General features: G+C 53.6%; 1 protein-coding gene and 1 long non-coding RNA gene across 3 annotated transcripts in view; one reads left to right on the top strand and one right to left on the bottom strand.

The window, feature by feature from the left end:
* The window catches only part of TRPM2 (transient receptor potential cation channel, subfamily M, member 2), a 98,285-nt gene that overhangs the window by 59,013 nt on the left and 20,650 nt on the right, over window positions 1-18,622 (top strand). The window contains exons 20-28 of one of the 2 annotated variants that reach the window (XM_012002513.1): window positions 3,519-3,702; window positions 6,822-7,003; window positions 7,301-7,433; window positions 13,864-14,013; window positions 14,857-14,944; window positions 15,998-16,085; window positions 16,819-16,976; window positions 17,768-17,844; window positions 18,115-18,216. In XM_012002513.1, the coding sequence (XP_011857903.1) occupies window positions 3,519-3,702; window positions 6,822-7,003; window positions 7,301-7,433; window positions 13,864-14,013; window positions 14,857-14,944; window positions 15,998-16,085; window positions 16,819-16,976; window positions 17,768-17,844; window positions 18,115-18,216 (1,162 nt within the window). The remainder of the gene's footprint in view (window positions 1-3,518; window positions 3,703-6,821; window positions 7,004-7,300; window positions 7,434-13,863; window positions 14,014-14,856; window positions 14,945-15,997; window positions 16,086-16,818; window positions 16,977-17,767; window positions 17,845-18,114; window positions 18,217-18,622) is intronic. The other variant, XM_012002514.1, reaches the window with a different exon arrangement.
* LOC105555534 lies at window positions 4,514-16,710 on the bottom strand. The gene is made up of 3 exons (XR_001008490.1): window positions 16,297-16,710; window positions 14,613-14,717; window positions 4,514-4,887 (listed from the first exon to the last, which is right to left on the bottom strand). It is a non-coding gene; the product is annotated as an uncharacterized LOC105555534 (long non-coding RNA).

Below are 18,622 nucleotides of genomic sequence, written 5' to 3'. Positions count from 1 at the left end.
CCTCCCGAGTAGCTGGGATTACAGGCATGCACCACCATGCCCAGCTAATTTTTGTATTTTAGTAGAGACAGGGTTTCACCATGTTGGCCAGGATGGCCTCGATCTCCTGACCTCGTGATCCGCCCACCTTGGCCTCCCAAACTGCTGGGATTACAGGTGTGAGCCACTGCGCCTGGCCATCTTTGCCCATTTTTCAGTTGGGTTAATTGTCTTTTATGTTATTGAGTTGTAAGAGTTCTTTACATAAGGATGCCAGTCTCTTACCAAATGTGTATGATTTGCATTGTTTTTGTCAGTCTGTGGGCTGACTTGTTATTTACTTTATGGTGTCATTTGATGCATGAACTTTTGAACGTTTGATGACATTCAACTTATCAATCTCCTTGATCATTGTGCTTTTGGTGTCCTAGCTGAAAACCACGGTCATGATTTACACCTGTGTTCTACTAAGTATTTTATAGCTTTCGCTTTTTGTTTGGCCTGGTGTGTGGTAAGGGTCAGTCTTCCTTGTGGCTCTCTTGTTGTCCCAGCACTATTTGTTGACAAGACTGTTCTTTCCCCAGTGAAGCCTCTTGGCATCCTTGTTGAAAATCAGTGGACCATTAACATAAGGGTTTACTTCTAGAGTGTCAGTTCAGTTCCACTGATGTCTGTCCTTGTGCCAGGACTGCACTATCTTGGTGAGCGTAGCCTTGTAGTAAGTTTTGACCATACTGTCTAGGTTGGCGTAGCCTTGTAGTAAGTTTTGAAATTCAGAAGTGTGAGTCCTAATTTGTTCTTTTCCGGGATTGCTTTGGCCTCTGGATGCCATATCTTCACAAGAATTTTTGGATCAGCTCATCAATTTCTCCAAAAAGGGCATCTGTGATTTTGATTGTGAACATGGGATGTGTTTTTGCTTATTTAATTCTTTAATTTATCTCAATAATGTTTTATAGTTTTCAGTAATAAGTCTTATGCTTCTTCTGTTAAATTTATTCCTAAATATTTTATTCTTTTCCAAACTGTTATAAATAGAATTGTCCTATTGATTTCATTTCGAATTGTTCATGACTGGTATATAGAAATACATTGTCTTTTGTAGATTGATCTTGAACCCTGAAACCTTGCTAAACTTCTTCATTAGTTCTAACAGATTTTTAGTGGATTTGTCATATACAAGACCATGTCATCTGCAAAAAGAGACAGTTTTACTTGTTCCTTTCCAAACTGGTTGCCTTTTATTTCTTCTTCTTGCTTAAGTGCCCTGGCTAGAACCTCCAGTACAATGTTGAACAGAAGGGACAACGGGGGACATCCTTGCCTTGCTCCTGATTTTAGACAACGAGTCCACTGATCTTAGGGAACAAGTCTTTCACCATTAAGTGTGATGTTAGCTGTGGGGCTTTTGTAAATGTGCTTTATCAGGTTGAAGAAGTTCCTTCTATTCCTAGTTTCTTGAGTGTTTTTATTGTGAAGGAGTGGTAGACCGTGTCAGCTGCTTCTCCTGCACTTATTCCAATGTTCCGATGGTTTTTGCTCCTTTCGCTATTAATGTGGTGCATTCCATCAATTGATCTTCGAATGTTAAACCAACTGTGTGTTCCTGGGACACGTCCCACTTGGTCTTGGTGAATAATCCCTTTTATTTAGTGCTGGATTCACTTTGCTAGCTGTTTTTTTTTTGATGATTTTTGCACCTACATTCATGAAGGATATTGGTCTGTGGTTTTCTTTTCTTGTAATATGTTTGCCTAGTTTTGGTGTCAGGGTAATACTGGCCTCATACAATGGCTTAGGAAGTAGTTCCCCCTCTTATATTTTGCAAGAGTTTGTAAAAGAGTGGTTTTAATTCTTCTGTAAACATTTGGTAGAATTCACCAGTGAACTCCTCTGAGTGTGGACTTTCCTTTGCGTGATGTTTTTGCCTTACTAATTCAATCTCTTATGTGTTACAGGTCTATTTATATTTTCTATTTCTTCTCCAGTCACCTTTGGTAGTTTGTGTCTTTCTAGGAATTTGTCCATTCTTCTAGATTATCTAATTTCTTAGCATATAATTTTCTCTAGGATTTCCTTTGTAAGATTAGTAGTACTATCCTCTCTTTCATTTCTGATATTAGCGATTTGAGCCTTGTCTCTTTTTTTTTCTTGATCAGTCTAGCTACAAGGTGGCAATTTTTTGTTGCTCTTTTTCAAGAACTGAGTTTGGTTTGTTGACTTCATTGTTTTTGTTTTCTTGATCTCATTTATATTCTAATCTTCATTATTTCCTTCCTTCCGCTTGCTTTTGGCTTGTCTCGGGGGAAAGCATCCAGTCTTTCCCACTGGGTATGATGTTAGCTGCAGGATTTTTGTAAATGTCCTGTCAATCAAAGAGGTTCTCTTTGAGTCCTGTCTTCTTGAGTGTTTCTATTGTGAAAGGGTGGTTTGCTCTTCTTTCTTTTTCTAGTTTGCTACAGTGGAAAGTTACGTTAATAATTTTAGCTCTTCTTTTTAAATATAGGAATTTATAGCCATCAGAGTGAGTTTCTCTCTTAGAAAATTAGTAACGCATTCAAAATACGTTTGATTACCCAGGACTGCATTGCTCATTGTTGAACAATTTTAAAATTCAAGATAAGTATAAAGAAAGAATGTTTTTCATAATTTCACCTCCCAGAGTTAACCTTTGTTAACAACTTCCTATGTTTCCTTAGAGATTTGTTTAAGGTAGAAGCTGGTTACGTATTAAACAGCCCTTACTTTCTATGCACGCAGGATGCTATTTTGCTTCACAATCACCAGTTTTCACTTGTCCATGCATTGTCTCAGCAGTGTCTTCCCTTTTCCACATCTCCCTTCTCTCCCTTCTCTTGGGGATAGTTGTTAATTTTTTTTCCTTTTCAATTCTTTTTTTTTTTTTTTGAGACAGAGCTTTGCTCTTGTTGTCCAGGTTGGAGTGCGATGGTGCCATCTTGGCTCACTGCAACCTCCACCTCCCTCCCGGTTTCAAGTGATTCTCCTGCCTCAGTCTCCTGAGTAGCTGGGATTATAGGCATGTGCCACCATGCCTGGCTAATTTTTGTATTTGTAGTAGAGACAGGGTTTCACCATGTTGTCCAGGCTGGTCTCAAACTCCTGACCTCAGGTGATCCACCTTGGCCTCCCAAAATGCTGGGATTACAGGCGTGAGCCACTGCTCCTGGCCTTTCCTTTTAAATTATTTCCCACTGAATTGAACTCCCTAGGCTTGGGACCTGGTGCTGGCCCTGGCTGGGGCCCTGGCAGTGCCCTGGTGGGTGGCGTACCCTGGGCGGAGGCATGGGCCAGTCTGGGTGCAGCTCTGCCTCAGGGGCCTCTTACCTGTATCTGGCTGGAGACAGATACCTCCTTCTGGACTTCAGGCCCAGAGGTGACAGCTGAGGTCACCCAGATGAGCGGCATCAGGCCTGCGGGGGACCTGGCAGTGATTGGAGGCCTCGAGGGTCCCCTCCTGCCAGGATCCTCTTGACTCTGTGTTATTCTCTTGGCTCACCCACCCCCATTCCCAACGCCAGGCGTGAACTTCAACCCGGAGCACTGCAGCCCCAACGGCACCGACCCCTACAAACCCAAGTGCCCCGAGAGTGACGTGACGCAGCAGAGGCCCGCCTTCCCCGAATGGCTGACGGTCCTCCTGCTCTGCCTCTACCTGCTCTTCACCAACATCCTGCTGCTCAACCTCCTCATCGCCATGTTCAAGTGAGCGCCTGGGTGGGGCTGGCCTGCGGGCGGATGGGTGGACGGCGTTCCTGGGCCGCAGTGGCCAAGCTGTCTCCAGGGTCTTGTGGACAGGGTGGATGGCTGGTGCACAGAGGCGCCTCACTGATATCCTGGTGGAGCGTGCACAGCCACTCTCCGTGGTCACTGCTGCGTCTGTTGAGCTGGCGTGGGTCTGTCCCTGTGGCTGCTGGGGACCCGCGGTGCTGCGGATGGCTCCACGTAGGCTCTGCGCTCATGGCGCAGGTGTCTCCTGGAGGCAGCTTCCTCCTGCGGGGCAGGGATGTTGGTGTCGGCCTCGTTCCTTTTGCATCAGTATCCATGAGCTCACTGCCCTACCTGGGGGCGTGCCGGGGCCGCTGCTGCTCGGTGCTGTCCCCTCATCACTCCGAGGGCTCTGCCTGTGTCTCCCTGTGACTGAGCAAAAGGTCTCACTGCCTGATGTGCAGGAAGCCAACACTATGACACCAGGTTTTTTTTTTTTTTTTGTTTTTGTTTTTTTTGAGACGGAGTCTCGCTCTGTTGCCCAGGCTGGGGTGCAGTGGTGCGATCTCAGCTCACTGCAAGCTCTGCCTCCCGGGCTTACGCCATTCTCCTGCCTCAGCCTCCCGAGGAGCTGGGACCACAGGCGCCGCCACCTCGCCCGGCTAGTTTTTTGTATTTTTTAGTAGAGACGGGGTTTCACCGTGTTAGCCAGGATGGTCTCGATCTCCTGACCTCGTGATCCGCCCGTCTCGGCCTCCCAAAGTGCTGGGATTACAGGCTTGAGCCACCGCGCCCGGCCGACACCAGGTTTTTGAGAAAATAAACGCTTTTCTTCTGGGCCAATCCACAAGGAGACGGGGTGCAGTTCACGTCTGTCCCCCCGCGCTGGCTTTAATGCAGTGTTTCTATTAGGGAAGGTTCGGGGGTGGGTTCGTGGATTAGTAGGTGGCTGGTGGAAGAAAAGGGGGGTCTGGAAAGTTGTGTCTCCTCATGGGTCTCGTGTGCACATCTGGGCTGAGTTACCGGGACCCTGGGGTGGAAACTTGGGCTGTGGCGTCAGCAAGCTTGGGCCCTGCAGACTCCAATTGCCCACGTTGGTTCCAGCTGACCTCAGCCAGTTCTAAAAGCTCCTGCGAGCGAGTCTCAGCATCCCAGCAAGTGGTTTCTTTCCCTGTCTGCCATCTGTAAGTGTGAGCATTTCTGTTAGTTGCTGGGTTCTTTAGCTCTTTGGGGCCAGTTCCCCAGCCCTAGACGTGTTCCTGCTGTCCCCACCGTGTGCCTCGGAGGGCGCTGGCTCTGTGGCGCCTTCCCCTGAGCTCTGATCATCTGTGGACGGCTCCGTGTCTGCCCTCCCGCGCCATTAGGAGCTTCTTCATCTGCCCGTCTTCACGTGCTTTGCTGGTTTTGTGGGTTTGCACACACGTGTCCACCTCCTCTGGGCCTGCTGTTTGTGGCATCTGTGGCAGGTTGAATAACAGCCCCAGGGATGTCCACACTCTAACCCTGTGGCTATGGGGCCTTATATGACAAAAGGGACTGGGAGGATGGGGTTAAGTGGAGGATCCTGAGATGGGAAATTATCCGGGGTTATCTGCACGGCCCGACATCATCACGAGGGGCCGTGGAAGACGGAGGCAGAGAAGGAATGTGACGATGAAAATGGGCATTGCGGGGAGGTGAGACCTCCGGCCCAGGAATGCTGGTGGCCTCTGGAAGGTAGGAAAGGCAAGGCATGGAGGCCCCTGACCGACGGGAGGAGCACAGCCTTGCTGAACCTTGGTTTTAGCCCTGTGAGGCTCCTGACCTCCAGGACTGCGAGAAGAGTCTGATTGCTTTAAGCTGCCAAGGCAGTGGCGGTTCACTACAGCAGCATCAGGAGACTCATGCAGTGGCTGTTCCTTCTCTTTGGAAATGTCTAGCATTTTCTTTAAATCCTTAGTGTCTTGAAGCATGCAGTCTTATCATAGAACTTTTGGAATATTATTTGCTATTGTTGCTTTTGAAACAAGAAGGACAAAATAGGTGGCTGTCCATCCGGCCCCTGGTGGACGTGGTCCTCTGGAGTTGTGTCTCCGATCAGCCGCAGCAGCTGTGGGTCCCAGGCTTTGGGGGTTCCAGTTTGCTCTTGCAGGTTTTAAACTTAGAACAAATTAAATGCTGAGGACCTCACACCAGAGGCAGCATAAAAAAGAACTCCAGGGAGCCAGGAGGCCACGCAGAATGAAAGCGCAGGTGTTTAGGGTCTTGGTGGGCCCCTGGGTTGGCTTTGGGGGTTCCGTGGCCAATTCCTGGCCCTGACAGTGGAGCTGAGGAGCCCAGCATGGATGCGGAACCGTCATGGCCCACAGAAAGCCCAGTCTCCCCATGCTGCCCCCATAATTCAGAAAACCTCCTAGGCCCTCAGAGCCCTTCCCAACCTCTGCAGACAGGCCCTGTGCTACCTGGGACTCTGAAAATCCTTTTGTTCCTGGTTTTATTAGGAACCAACTGTTTCTCTTCTTGTTTCATTGGCTAAGCTTCTGAGGTTGCCACCTTTTGCTTTAACATGGGTTCTGAACGTTGAGAGAAACTGAGCATGGGCCAGGACTGTCCTCTCGAGGCCAAGGGGCTGGTGGCAGGACACCGTTCCTGCAGCAAGTATGGCACCCACACTGCCAGCTCCCGTTGCGGAGGGCTCTGTGCCTGTCACCCTGAGACACACCCAGGAGGCTCCTGCAGCCCTGCCCCTTCCACATGCACCTCTGGGGGGTCTGGCTCTGGTACTTGTCAGAATCTGCAAATCAACTCTTAGAGTTCAATGCCAGACAGCGTCTGTCTCCTGATAAACACCCACTTTGTGTTATTCACCAGTGAGGCTTATAAAATCGGAAGTCTGCGTGCTTCTCATTTTTTTTGCCTTGGTTCCCAGGAAGCCTGGAATTGTGAGGTCTGTGGGCTGAGTTCTGTGCCTGGAGCTGGCCTCCTGTGTGGCGTGGCTCTACTCTCGGTGCTATCAGAGTGGGCACACAGGCGTGGCTCTGCTCTCTGTGGCATCAGAGTGGGTACGTGGGCGGTGAGAGGGGTCTGTTCCAGGTAAACACCCTGACCTCGAGGTGTCGCTCTCTCCTCCCTGATAGCTACACCTTCCAGCAGGTGCAGGAGCACACGGACCAGATCTGGAAGTTCCAGCGCCATGACCTGATCGAGGAGTACCACAGCCGCCCCGCCGCACCGCCCCCCTTCATCCTCCTCAGCCACCTGCAGCTCTTCATCAAGAGGGTGATCCTGAAGACTCCGGCCAAGAGGCACAAGCAGCTCAGTACGTCAGTCTCAGTGCCTCTCCTGAATCTCCTGGCCGCCTGGGTGCAGAGGGGTGGAGATGGCGTAGCAGCTCTGCCCAGAACCCTGGACGCTCGGCAGGCCTGCAGGCCACTCAGGCTGCTCCCCTTCTGCTGGCCTTGAGCAAGTGGTGGGGACCGAGCCCAGAGGCTCCCTCGGGGCAGGTGTGCGGAGGGCTCTTCCTGCCACTCAGGACCGACCACCGGGTGGGTCAGGGCTTCAGGGCCCACCGTCCTGAGGACTCCAGATCCCCTGGTCTGTCCTCCCACTCTGACAGAGAACAAACTGGAGAAGAACGAGGAGGCGGCCCTGCTATCCTGGGAGATCTACCTGAAGGAGAACTACCTGCAGAATCAGCAGTTCCAGCAAAAGCAGCGGCCCGAGCAGAAGATCGAGGACATCAGCAATAAGTACGGGGGCTCGGGCGGGCCTGGGGGCGGGGAGCCTCTAGGGGACCTCTTGCAGGTCCACAGGCACCATGAGTACATGTCCCACATGGGGAGGCCCAGCAATGCCTCACTGGCGAGGGAACGCTGTACCCCGTGGCCCCTGCAATGTTGCAGGCATCTGGGCCTGTGCCCGCAGCTGACCCAGGGCCCTCTGGGGTCCTTAGGAAGGCTGGGCCCCACAGGGCACTGGGTCAGAGGCTGGGAGGGAAGCCTCGGCGGCTGGAGGAGGGGCAGGTTGGCCCATAGGAGCTGGCTTGGAGGCCTGGGGGGATGTGCACATGGGGTCCAGGCTGGTTTGGGGGTGGTTTGCTCAGTGAGCTTGTTGGTGCACAGCCTTACTGTAGCTTCTGCAGGGCCTCGGCAGCCCAGCCCTTGAGGTCAGCCACGCTCAGCACCATCCTCCCTCTAGGCTCCTCCCACTTTGCTTCTTTCCAGGGTGCGAGGTCAGTGTTGGGGGAAAATCTTTCTGATCCCTGCTCTCCACTGCCAGCCCTTTGACCCTGCTAAGTGTCAGCAGGGCCTAATGGCCCAGCAGTGGGCAGCAGGAAGGGCTGTTCCCAGTGTCCTACTCTCAGTGTGCGTCTCACCATGGCATGAGAGGAGGAAGGGGAATATGGACACAGTGCCACCTAGTTATGGCAGTATGGAGGTTCCTGTAGTCACAAACGGGCATACCTGGAACTGGCAGGGATGCCCAAGACTGTGGGCTCTGGACAGACCAGGCCAAGTGCCCTCCACCTTAGAGACAGGTATGTACTCCTGCCTTTCCATACCTCCCTAGCCTTGTCTGTAAGATGGAGACACGATAGTCCCTGTCGACACCTTGGAGTTGTTTCCAGAATACAGTGGGGTCCTGACTGTAAAGAATTGAGCACATATGCTTGAACCATAGCCAGGGCTCTGCTAACGTGGCCTGGTGCTTTTATCATTACTCTTACGAGTAGTGGTGGTGGTGGTGGCGATGGTGATGATGGTGGCTGCGATGGTGATGGTGGTGGTGGTAGTGGTGTGGTGAGGGTGATGATGGTGATGGTGGTAGGGACGATGCTGGTGATGGTGGTAGGGACGATGCTGGTGATGGTGGTATTGATGGTGGTGGTTGTATTAGTCTGTTTTCATGCTGATAAAGACATACCTGAGACTGGGAAGAAAAAGAGGTTTAATGGACTCAGTTCCACATGGCCGGGGAGGCCTCACAATCATGGCAGAAGGCAAGGAGGAGCAAGTCACATCTTACATGTATGGTGGCAGGCAAAGAGACAGAACTTGTGCAGGGGAACTCCTCTTTATAAAACCACTAGATCTCATGAGACCTATTCACTATATGAGAACTGCATGAGAAAGTCCTGCCCCCATGATTCAATTACCTCCCAATGGGTCCTTCCCACAACACATGGGAATTGTGGGAGATACAATTCAAGATGAGATTTGGGTGGGGACACAGCCCAACCATATCATTCTGCTCCTGCCCCCTCCCAAATCTCATGTCCTCACATTTCAAAACCAATCATACCTTCCCAACAGTCCCCCAAAGCCTTAACTCATTTCAGCATTAACCCAAAAGTCCACAGTCCAAAGTCTCATCTGAGACAAGGCAAGTCCCTTCCACCTATGAGCCTGTAAAATCAAAAGCAAGCTAGTTACTTCCTAAATACAGTGGGGGTACAGGCATTGGGTAAATACAGCCATTCCAAATGGGAGAAATTGGCCAAAACAAAGGGGCTACAGGGCCCATGCAAGTCTAAAATCCAGTGGGGCAGTCAGATCTTACAGCTCTCCAATGATCTCTTTTGACTCCATGTCTCACATTGAAGTCACGCTGATGCAAGAGCTAGGCTCCCATCTTGAGCAGCTCCACCTTTGTGGCTTTGCAGGGCACAACCTCCCTCCAAGCTGCTTTCGTGGGCTGGCATTGAGTACCTGTGGCTTTTCCAGGTGCACGGTGCAAGCTACTGGTGGAGCTACCATTCTGGGGTCTGAAGGACAGTGGCCCTCTTCTCACAGCTCCACTAGGCAGTGCCCCAGTAGGGACTCTGTGTGGGGGCTCTGACCCCACGTTTCCCTTCCGCACTGCCCTAGCAGAGGTTCTTCATGAGGGCCCTGCCTCTGTAGCAAACTCCTGCCTGGACACCCAGGCATTTCCATACATCCTCTGAAATCTAGGTGGAGGTTCCCAAACCTGAATTCTTGACTTCTGTGTACCTGCAGGCTCAACACCACATGGAAGCTGCCAAGGCTTGGGGCTTGCACCCTCTGAAGCAACAGCCCAAGCTGTACCTTGGCCCCTTTTAGTCACAGCTGGAGTGGCTGGGATGCAGGGCACCAAGTCCCTAAACTGCACACAGCATGGGGACCCTGGGCCCGGCCCATGGGTCTTCCCTTAGCCTCTGGGCCTGTGATTGGAGGGGCTGCTGTGAAGACCTCTCACATGCCCTGGAGACATTTTCCCCATTGTCTTGGGGACTAACATTTGGCTCCTTGTTATTTGTGCAAATTTCTGCAGCTGGCTTGAATTTCTTCTCAGAAGATGGGATTTTCTATCCTGTTGTCAGGCTGCAAATTTTACAAACTTTTATGCTCAGCTTCCCTTATAAAATTGAATGCCTTTAATAGCACCCAAGTCACCTCTTGAATACTTTGCCACTTAGAAATTTATTCTGCCAGATACCCTAAATCATCTCTTTCTCAAGTTCAAACTTCCACAAATCTCTAAGGTGGAGGCAAAATGCCACCAGTCTCTTTGCTAAAACATAGCAAGAGTCACCTCTGCTCCAGTTCCCAACAAGTTCCTCATCTCCATCTGAGACCACCTCAGCCTGGACCTTATTGTTCGTGTTACAATCAGCTTTTTGGTCAAAGTCATTCAAGAAGTCTCTAGGAAGTTCCAAACTTTCCCACATGTTCCTGTCTTCTGAGCCCTCCAAACTGTTCCAACCTCTGCCTGTTACCTAATTCCAAAGTTGCTTCCACATTTTCAGGTATCTTTTCAGCAGCACCCCACTCTACTGGTACCAATTTACTGTATTAATCCATTTTCACACTGCTGATAAAAACATACCTGAGACTGGGAAGAAAAAGAGGTTTAATGGATTCACAGTTCCACATGGCTGGGGAGGTCTCACAATCATGGCAGAGGGCAAGGAGGAGCAAGTCACATCTTACGTGGATGGCAGCAGGCAGAGAGAGAACTTGTGCAGGAGAACTCCTCTTTATAAAACCATCAGATCTCATGAGATGTATTCACTACCACGAGAACAGCACAAGAAAGACCCACCCCCAAGGTTCAGTTACCTCCCACTGGGTGCCTCCCATGACACATGGGAATTGTGAGAGTTACAATTCAAGATGAGATTTGGGTGGGGATGCAGCCAAATTATATCAGTAGTGGTGATGGTGAGGATGGTGATGATGATGGTATTGGTGATGGTGGTAATAGTGGTGGTGGTGAAGGTGGTGATGGTGATGGTAGTGGTTGTGCTGGTAGTAGTGATGATGGTGGTGGTAGTGGTAACAGTGATGATGATGGTGATGGTGGTGGTGGTGATGATGGTGATTGTGATGGTCATGGCGGTAATGGTGATGGTGGTGATGATGGTGATGGTGATGGGTAATGGTGATGGTGGTAGTGGTGATGATGGTGGTGGTGGTGGCAGTGGTAATGGTGGTGATGGTGATGGTAGTGGTGATGGTGATTATGATGGTTGTGATGGTAATGGTGATGGTGATGATGGTGGTGGTGGTAGTGATGGTCATGGTGGTGGGTGATGGTGGTGATGATGGTGATGGTATTGGTATTGGTTGTGCTGGTGTTGGTGGTGGTGGTAGTTGTGATGGTGATGGTAGTGATGGTAGTGGTTGTGTTGGTAATGGTGGTGGTGGTGGTGGTGGTGATGTTAGTGATGATGGTAATGGTGGTGGTGGTGGTAGTGGTGATGTTAGTGATGATGGTGATGTGGTGGTGATTGTGATGGTGGTGGTAGTGGTGATGGTGGTAGTGATGGTGATGTGACAATGGTGATTTTGATGGTTGTAATGGAAATGGTGGTGATGGTGGTGATGGCAGTGGTGGTGTTGGTGGTGATGATGGTGGTAATGGTGGTGGCAGTGATGGTAGTGGTGGTGGTAGTGGTGGTGATGATGGTGGATGTGGTGATGGTGGTAATGTTGATGATGGTGATTATGATGGCAATGGTAATGATGATGGTGACAATGTGAGGACCTTAATGAACTGGCTGATGTCAAAGCCCCTTCTAGCTCCCATTCTGAGTGAACTAGATACAGGTGCCCTGTTTGCTTGAGTCTGGGCACAATGACTTCCAGTTGAGCCCTTGGCATGCTCTCTGCCTAGAACAGTCTTCTCCCAGAGAGAGTCAGGACTTGCTGTCTCTCTCTATTCATGCCTCACTTCATTGGAGGGCCTTTCCTGCCCTCTACCCACCCTGTCCCCATGCCTTGTCTTTCTGGAATCTGGATGTTGGTTGGTTGACTGGTGGGTTTGTGGGTTGGGTCATGTCTACCAGCCAGGCTCCATGTGAGAGTAGGGACAGAGTCCCACACGTTCCCCATAGTATCGTGGGATGTAGAGCAGGCCCAGTGCCTAGAAGGCACTCAGCAAATCCTATGCAGTTCTGGAACTGCTGCTAGTTCCTGGTCTGGCAGGGTTGCAGGAGGCTGGGGTCGCTGGTCTCCAGGCCTGCTCAGCCTGATGTTTGGCTCCGATGGTCCACTTACAGAGGAGAGACCTGGGGCCATGCAGTGCCCTGAGAACCTTCTCTTACTTGCTCTGGCCAAGCACAGCTTTGATGGATGGCCTTGTCTGGGACATCTGACTTTGAGCAGTGGCCATGCCCAGGGCCCAGATGCTGGGGGAAGGTGCTTGGGAGAGGCGGCCTCCGCATGTCAGGATGAAGCTGAAAGGCCACAGCTCTGCTGATGACCAACATAGTCAGGGCTGGAATACAATGGCTGGCGTGTGTTAAGGGCTCACTGAGGACCACGCCCTTCACCTGCATCATCTCGCTCAACCCTTTTGCAGAGGGAGGTATTTTTCCTTCCACTTTTACCCACGAGGAAGTGGAGGCCCAGGAAAGTAAGAGAGGTGGCTCAGCGTCCACCACTGGCCAGCGGTGTGGCCTGGAATGCAGGCCCCAGCAATTTTGCAGCCTCCTGCCTTAAGGGAGTGGGCTGGGCCCCAAATGAATCAGTCCCAGGCTGGGTATGGTGGCTCACGGCTGTAATCCCAGTACTTTGGGAGGCCGAAGTGGGTGGATCATGAGGTCAGGAGATCGAGACCATCCTGGTTACCATGGTGAAACCCCATCTCTACTAAAAATACAAAAATTAGCCAGGTGTGGTGGTGTGCGCTTGTAATCCCAGCTACTTGGGAGGCTGAGGCAGGAGAACCGCTTGAACCCAGGAGGCAGAGGTTGCAGTGAGTCGGGATCGTGCTGCTGCACTCTGGCCTGGGCAACAGAGCAAGACTCCACCTCAAAAAACAATTTAGTCCCAAATGCTGCTCAGCTCCTGCCCTATCCCAGACGTCTTAAAGCTCAGAGTCGGTCTGCTGCCTATTCCCAGCCTGGGTGCTCAGTGGAAGTTGGGCGCCTCCAGTTATTTTCTGAGGTTGAAAAAACTTAACTAAAATATAAATTTTCAGGCCAGGTGCAGTGGCTCATGCTTGTAATCCCAACACTTTGGGAGGCTGAGGTGGGAGGATTGCTTGAGCCCAGGAGTTCAAGACCAACCTAGGCAACATAGTGAGACCCCCGTCTCTACAAAAAATAAAAATAACAGTTATCCAGGCATGGTGGCTCATGCCTGTGATCCCAGCTACTAAGGAGGCCATGGTGGGGGGATTTCTTGAGGCCAAAAGTTTGAGACCAGCCTGGGCAACATAGTGAGACCCCATCTCTACAAAAAAAAAAAAAAAAAGAGTAGCCTGGTGCGGTGGTGTACTTGGGGTCACATAGTCCCAGCTGCTCAGGAGGCTGAGGCCAGGGGTTCGAGGCTGCCTGGGTGATAGGGCGAGACCCTGACTCTAATGCGTATTTGTGTGTGAACGGAAGTTTTCCCAAGATGAGCCTGCAGAATGTATTTCCGCTGGGCCGCTGGCTGGTGTGCTCACCTGTCACTCCCATTGGTCAGCAGCTCTGGCTCATCCACTGAGGGGCCTGGGACAGAAGCTGATGTGCTTCAGTCGACCTGATCTTGCAGAACACGGGCTCCAGGGAAAGTGAGGAAAGAGCTCGGCCCTCACCAAGGGCCCTAACCTGGTCACTGACCCTCCGTGGGTCCAGTGAGGAAGCCGGGGACCCGGGAGGCGAATGAGCTTGGGGTGCCATAACCTTGCAGCACTGAGGTGAGCTGAGTTCACCAAAGCTCCTCGCCACAGAGCAGGGCTGGAGCCTTGGAGGTCAAGGACAAGCTCTGTCTGCAAATCTAGACAGTTTCTGCATCTCACGGTGGTGGAATCACGCGGGTCCGAGAAGGCGCCAGTAACCACCCTCGCATGTTTGCAAGGCTGTCTGGGAAAACACAGCAGGTGCAGTTAAGCGGCTTTTGTGGGATTAAGCAAAATGCAGTGTGGGTGAAAGGAGACTCCGAGGCCCGGTGCGAAATCATTTTCTTCCCTTTCCCTAGATAACTGTTTAAAGTGGGACATATCCCCAGAAAATTTCTGTGTTACTAAAATAGTTGCTCAATGTATTATAAGAATATCACTTGCAGTGGGCGCAAGGAAGTGAGGGAGCCCAGGGGACAGTGGATGAGAGCTGGAGACTCGTGTTTGGCCGCAGACTTATTTTAACCATAAACACAGCAGGCCAAGGCTGGGTGAAGCAAAATAAGACAGAAACCAAATATTTCAAGAATAATAGTGCCACTCTACAACCCCACAAAATAAGACAGAAAGCAAACATTCCCCAGCAACAGCACCACACCACATCCCCACAAAATACGACAGAAACCAAATACTCCCAGAAAAACAGCACTGCTCCACAATCCCCGCAAAATACGACAGAAACCAAACATCCCCAGAACAGCAGCGCCTCTCCACATCACCCCCACAACGAATCAACCTCTGCTGTGCCCAGAGGAAGTGTCATTGTGACCTGTCACCTGGCCCTCCCTCAGTTCGCTCACCTGCCCCCTCTCCTGGGACGGACAGGCTGCCAGAGCTTGCCGTGTGAGCCTCGGCTGTCCGTCTGCTGAGACGTCTTTCCCTTTGGGGCCCTGGGCAGTTTGGTTCTATGGGAGAAATGCATGTTACAAATAGTTTCATATTAAGAGGAAGTGAAGACTGATGCAGGGCCGTCTGCAGTGCGGCGTGGTGTTCCCGGGGCCCCAAGGCCTGGTGTGCATCCAGCTCAGCTGCTTCCTCTTTCAGGGTTGACGCCATGGTGGACCTGCTGGACCTGGACCCGCTGAAGAGGTCGGGCTCCATGGAGCAGAGGTTGGCCTCCCTGGAGGAGCAGGTGGGTCCGAGGTCCAGGCCTCCGTTCAGGAGGTGCCACTGTTGGGCCTGGTGGGCGGCTCTGCCATGTGATGGCACCGAGTAGGGCTCTGAGAAGCGATGGTGAGGGGGAGGCCAGAACGTCAGGGCAGCCGTTCCCAGCTGGCAGAGGTGCCCTGTGTGTCCTCCAGAAAAGCCTGCCCGAGCGTTTCTGTGACCGAGCTGCTCCTGCATGCCCTGCGGCCTCTGTGGCCGGGCTGTGCTCCCAGGAAACAGAGTGTTTGTCCCTCCCAGCCTCTGAGCCCTGGAGAGGCCATGAGACCGAGGTGGGGAGGACTTAGAGATGGCCTGTGAGGGTCTGCCCGCCCACCCCATCAGCGTCCACCAGCTGGGCCGGGCCGTGCTTTCCAACGACAGCCCCTGAGGCCAAGGCAGCCTCTGTGGTCAGCACTGAGCCCTGTGGATGGCTCAGCCACCCAGTGCTGCTGCTCCCAGCTGGGCCCTGTGCTCCTGGGGCATCCACCATCCACCAGTCCTGTCTGCTGCACCCAGAGGTCTGCCCAGGCCACCCTCTCCCCCAGTCTAGGCCTTGCTGGGACCCCTGACAGGGTGCCCAGCTCTGAGCCACATGGGTGTTCTGCTGTCCCCTGTGGGGGCTGCATCGGCCTCTGGGGAGGCTCCTCCTGGGAGGTGCAGGAACCCTGGAAACCTCTGGCTTTGGCGGCCCGTGACCTCTCCCTGTGGTGGAGAATTGCCTGACTGCAGCTTCATGCTGGCTCTGTCCTCTGACTTGTCCAGTCCAGTGACAGTCCCACTGTTGTATCTCTTGGGCAGGCTGCGTCATCAGATGTGTGACTCGGCAGCCCCCAAGGGAAGCTGGGTGGGCCCGGGGCAGCATCCTGGCTGGCTTGGTGGCTGCCTGGGGAGGAGGTGGTGTCTCACTTTCAAAGTGTGCAGGGGCTGAGTGACAGGGGTGGGGCTCCTGGCTGGGGGAGTGAGGTTTCGGTGGGCAGTGGGATGTGTACCATACGTGTGGGTGGTAGGTGCTCACTGTGTCTCGGGCTGTGCCTTCCAGGTGGCCCAGACGGCCCGAGCCCTGCACTGGATTGTGAAGACACTGCGGGCCAGCGGCTTCGGCTCGGATGTGGACGTCCCCACTCTGGGTGAGTGGGTGGCCAGGCCAGCAGCTGGTCTTCACCCGCCTGTGTTCTTTTGGGTCTAGGGTCAGTGGGAGGAGAGGCAGCTGGTGGGGCTCTGGCCAGGAGGAAGGCACTGGCTGGAGCCCGTTCCCAGGCGTGGCAGGGCCAGCGCCCTCAGGAACTCAGCCCACCCACCAATGCCGGTGCCGAGGCCCCGCCCGATCCCTGACCTGACCAGGTTCCTGGACGTCCACGGGGAGGCCTGGCCTGCCGTGCCCTGAGCTCCCCACATACCCCGCTGGGGAGTCAGGGGTGTGAGCCGGGCAGCTGCAGACTGTGTCTGAATCTGGTCAGGTGGGCTGAGTGACGAGAAGCAAAGTCTGTTTTCCTAAATTTGCAGCTGACTATGAAATGGACATAAGTAGCCTTCCTTGGGCCACTGAGTTTCGCTGGCCCCCAAGGAGCACATTTCTCTCGGTAACTGCACTGTGAGTTCAGCTCATTACTGAGGTCCCTGATTGCCACTGCACAAAGGGGCAGGTGCTGGCAGGGACGCTGCCCTGACCTCTGATGGCCGTCCTCCCCGGGGGCCCTGCTCACTTCAGGGCTGGTGTTCGACCTGCATGGCCATTTGGGCTTGGGGAGGTGGTGGAGCCCAGATGTTTTGGTGGAAGGACCACAGAGGAAGTCCCTGTCCTGCGGGTGAGCACCTGAGCCTGGGCTCTGCCTTACGTCACGGCTTCCTGACTGTCCCCAGCTTCCCAGAAGGCCGTGGAGGAGCCAGATACTGAGCTGGGAGGCAGGAAGAAGATGGAAGAGCCAGGCGACAGCTACCACGTGAATGCCCGGCACCTCCTCTATCCCAACTGCCCCATCACGCGCTTCCCCGTGCCCAACGAGAAGGTGCCCTGGGAGGTGAGCGCCTGCCTGAGCCCAACCAGGCAGAGTGGCCGGGCCCCTGGGGAGGCGAGGGCAGCCCTGTCCCCATCCATCTGGTGTTAATCCTGGTTTCCGGTCACTGCAGCCACAGGGGGATCTGTACGTCTGGCAGCCCCTGCTTGACATTTGAGGAAACTGAGGCACAGAGGAGTCAAATCACAGGGGCCCCACAGCTCGAGGTGGTGGAGGGGCCTCGGGGGGCACACTGACCCCCACAGAGTTCGAGGCTCAGGCTACTCCCATGATCATCCTGGGGCCCAGCGCCACTGGCTCCATTCCCCCAGGTCATGCCCTGGTCCTAGACCCCACCCATCCCTGTGAATGGCTCTGGCCCCTTTCCAGATGCCAGGCATGGAAGAGAGACAGAGACACAGAGACAGCGAGATGGCTAATGGCCCTGCGGAGACCCCCGCCCTCCTGGTGCAGGGCTTCTCTCTGGCCCATCCAGAACATTCCAGGCTGCTGCTTTCGCTGCCTCTGTCCACCACACAGAATCCTCCTTGCCTCCAGGGTCCAGCTTAGACCCCTGCCTCACTCTGGGAAGACCCCCAAGGCCTCCAGTCATGGCTGCCTGCCCTTCAGCTGGCCCCAGGGTGGGGGTCCCTGAGCCCAGCCCCCGGCTCTGCCCGGCTTGGAGCTTCTGCCCTGCATGTTGGGATGTTGGGGTTGGGTTCAGACCCAGCGTAGCAGCCCTTTTACCCTGGTGCCTGGGCCCAGCTTTGCAGTAGGGGTAAAAATCTAGGGGAAAATTCCCTGTTTTGCAACAGACGGAGTTCCTGATCTATGACCCGCCCTTTTACACGGTGGAGAGGAAGGACGCGGCCGCCATGGACCCCGTGGGAGAGTGAGTGTGAGCTGCTGTCCGTGCTCCCAGCTGACCCCAAACCCAGGACCTCCCAGGGGCTCCCTCGAGTATCCCAGTCAGGGCTCAGCCTGAGGAGGCCCTGGTGAGCAGGAGGGGTCCATGGGGGCCTGAAGGGGCCCAGCTCCTACTGTCATATACACTCAGCCTACAGCCACTCGGCTGGGCCCTTGGTGGGGGGTGAACCCTGCCTGTCTGCTCTGTCCCACCTGCAACACGGGGACACAGACACGCCTTCTCCTCTGCTCCCAGCACCCTGGAGCCGCTGTCCACGATCCAGTACAACATGGTGGACGGCCTGAGGGACCGCCGGAGCTTCCACGGGCCGTACGAAGTCCAGGCCGGGTTGCCCCTGTGAGTGTGCCCCCCGCAGGCCCCGCCCTGTCAGCCTTTGGAGTTTGCCTGGGGGGCAGGTTTCCTCTCTGGGCAAAGGAGGCATTTTTCTCATAAAACAAACCAAAAATGCACGTGAGCCACAGAAAGGAAGAAAACATCAACTCACGGCATCACTGCAGCTCCTGGGATAGGGCATGGGACGGTGGGACTTGCCCCCTGGCCTCCAGCAGGCCCTGCTCCACAGTCCCTGCCGTGACCTGGGGACTTGGATTTGTCTGTGTACCTGGGGACAGCTGTGCTGCGAGAGGCAACATCTTGGAGGATGGGCGGAGGGGACAGCTGTGCTGGGAGAGGGTGACTCCTCGGAGGATGGGCGGTGGGGACAGCTGTGCTGGGAGAGGGTGACTCCTCGGAGGATGGGCGG

The sequence above is a fragment of the Mandrillus leucophaeus genome, unplaced genomic scaffold (assembly GCF_000951045.1).
Source record: "Mandrillus leucophaeus isolate KB7577 unplaced genomic scaffold, Mleu.le_1.0 Scaffold69, whole genome shotgun sequence".
In the NCBI taxonomy this organism is placed as follows: domain Eukaryota; kingdom Metazoa; phylum Chordata; class Mammalia; order Primates; family Cercopithecidae; genus Mandrillus; species Mandrillus leucophaeus.
This window is presented reverse-complemented; position numbering and strand designations above follow the sequence as displayed.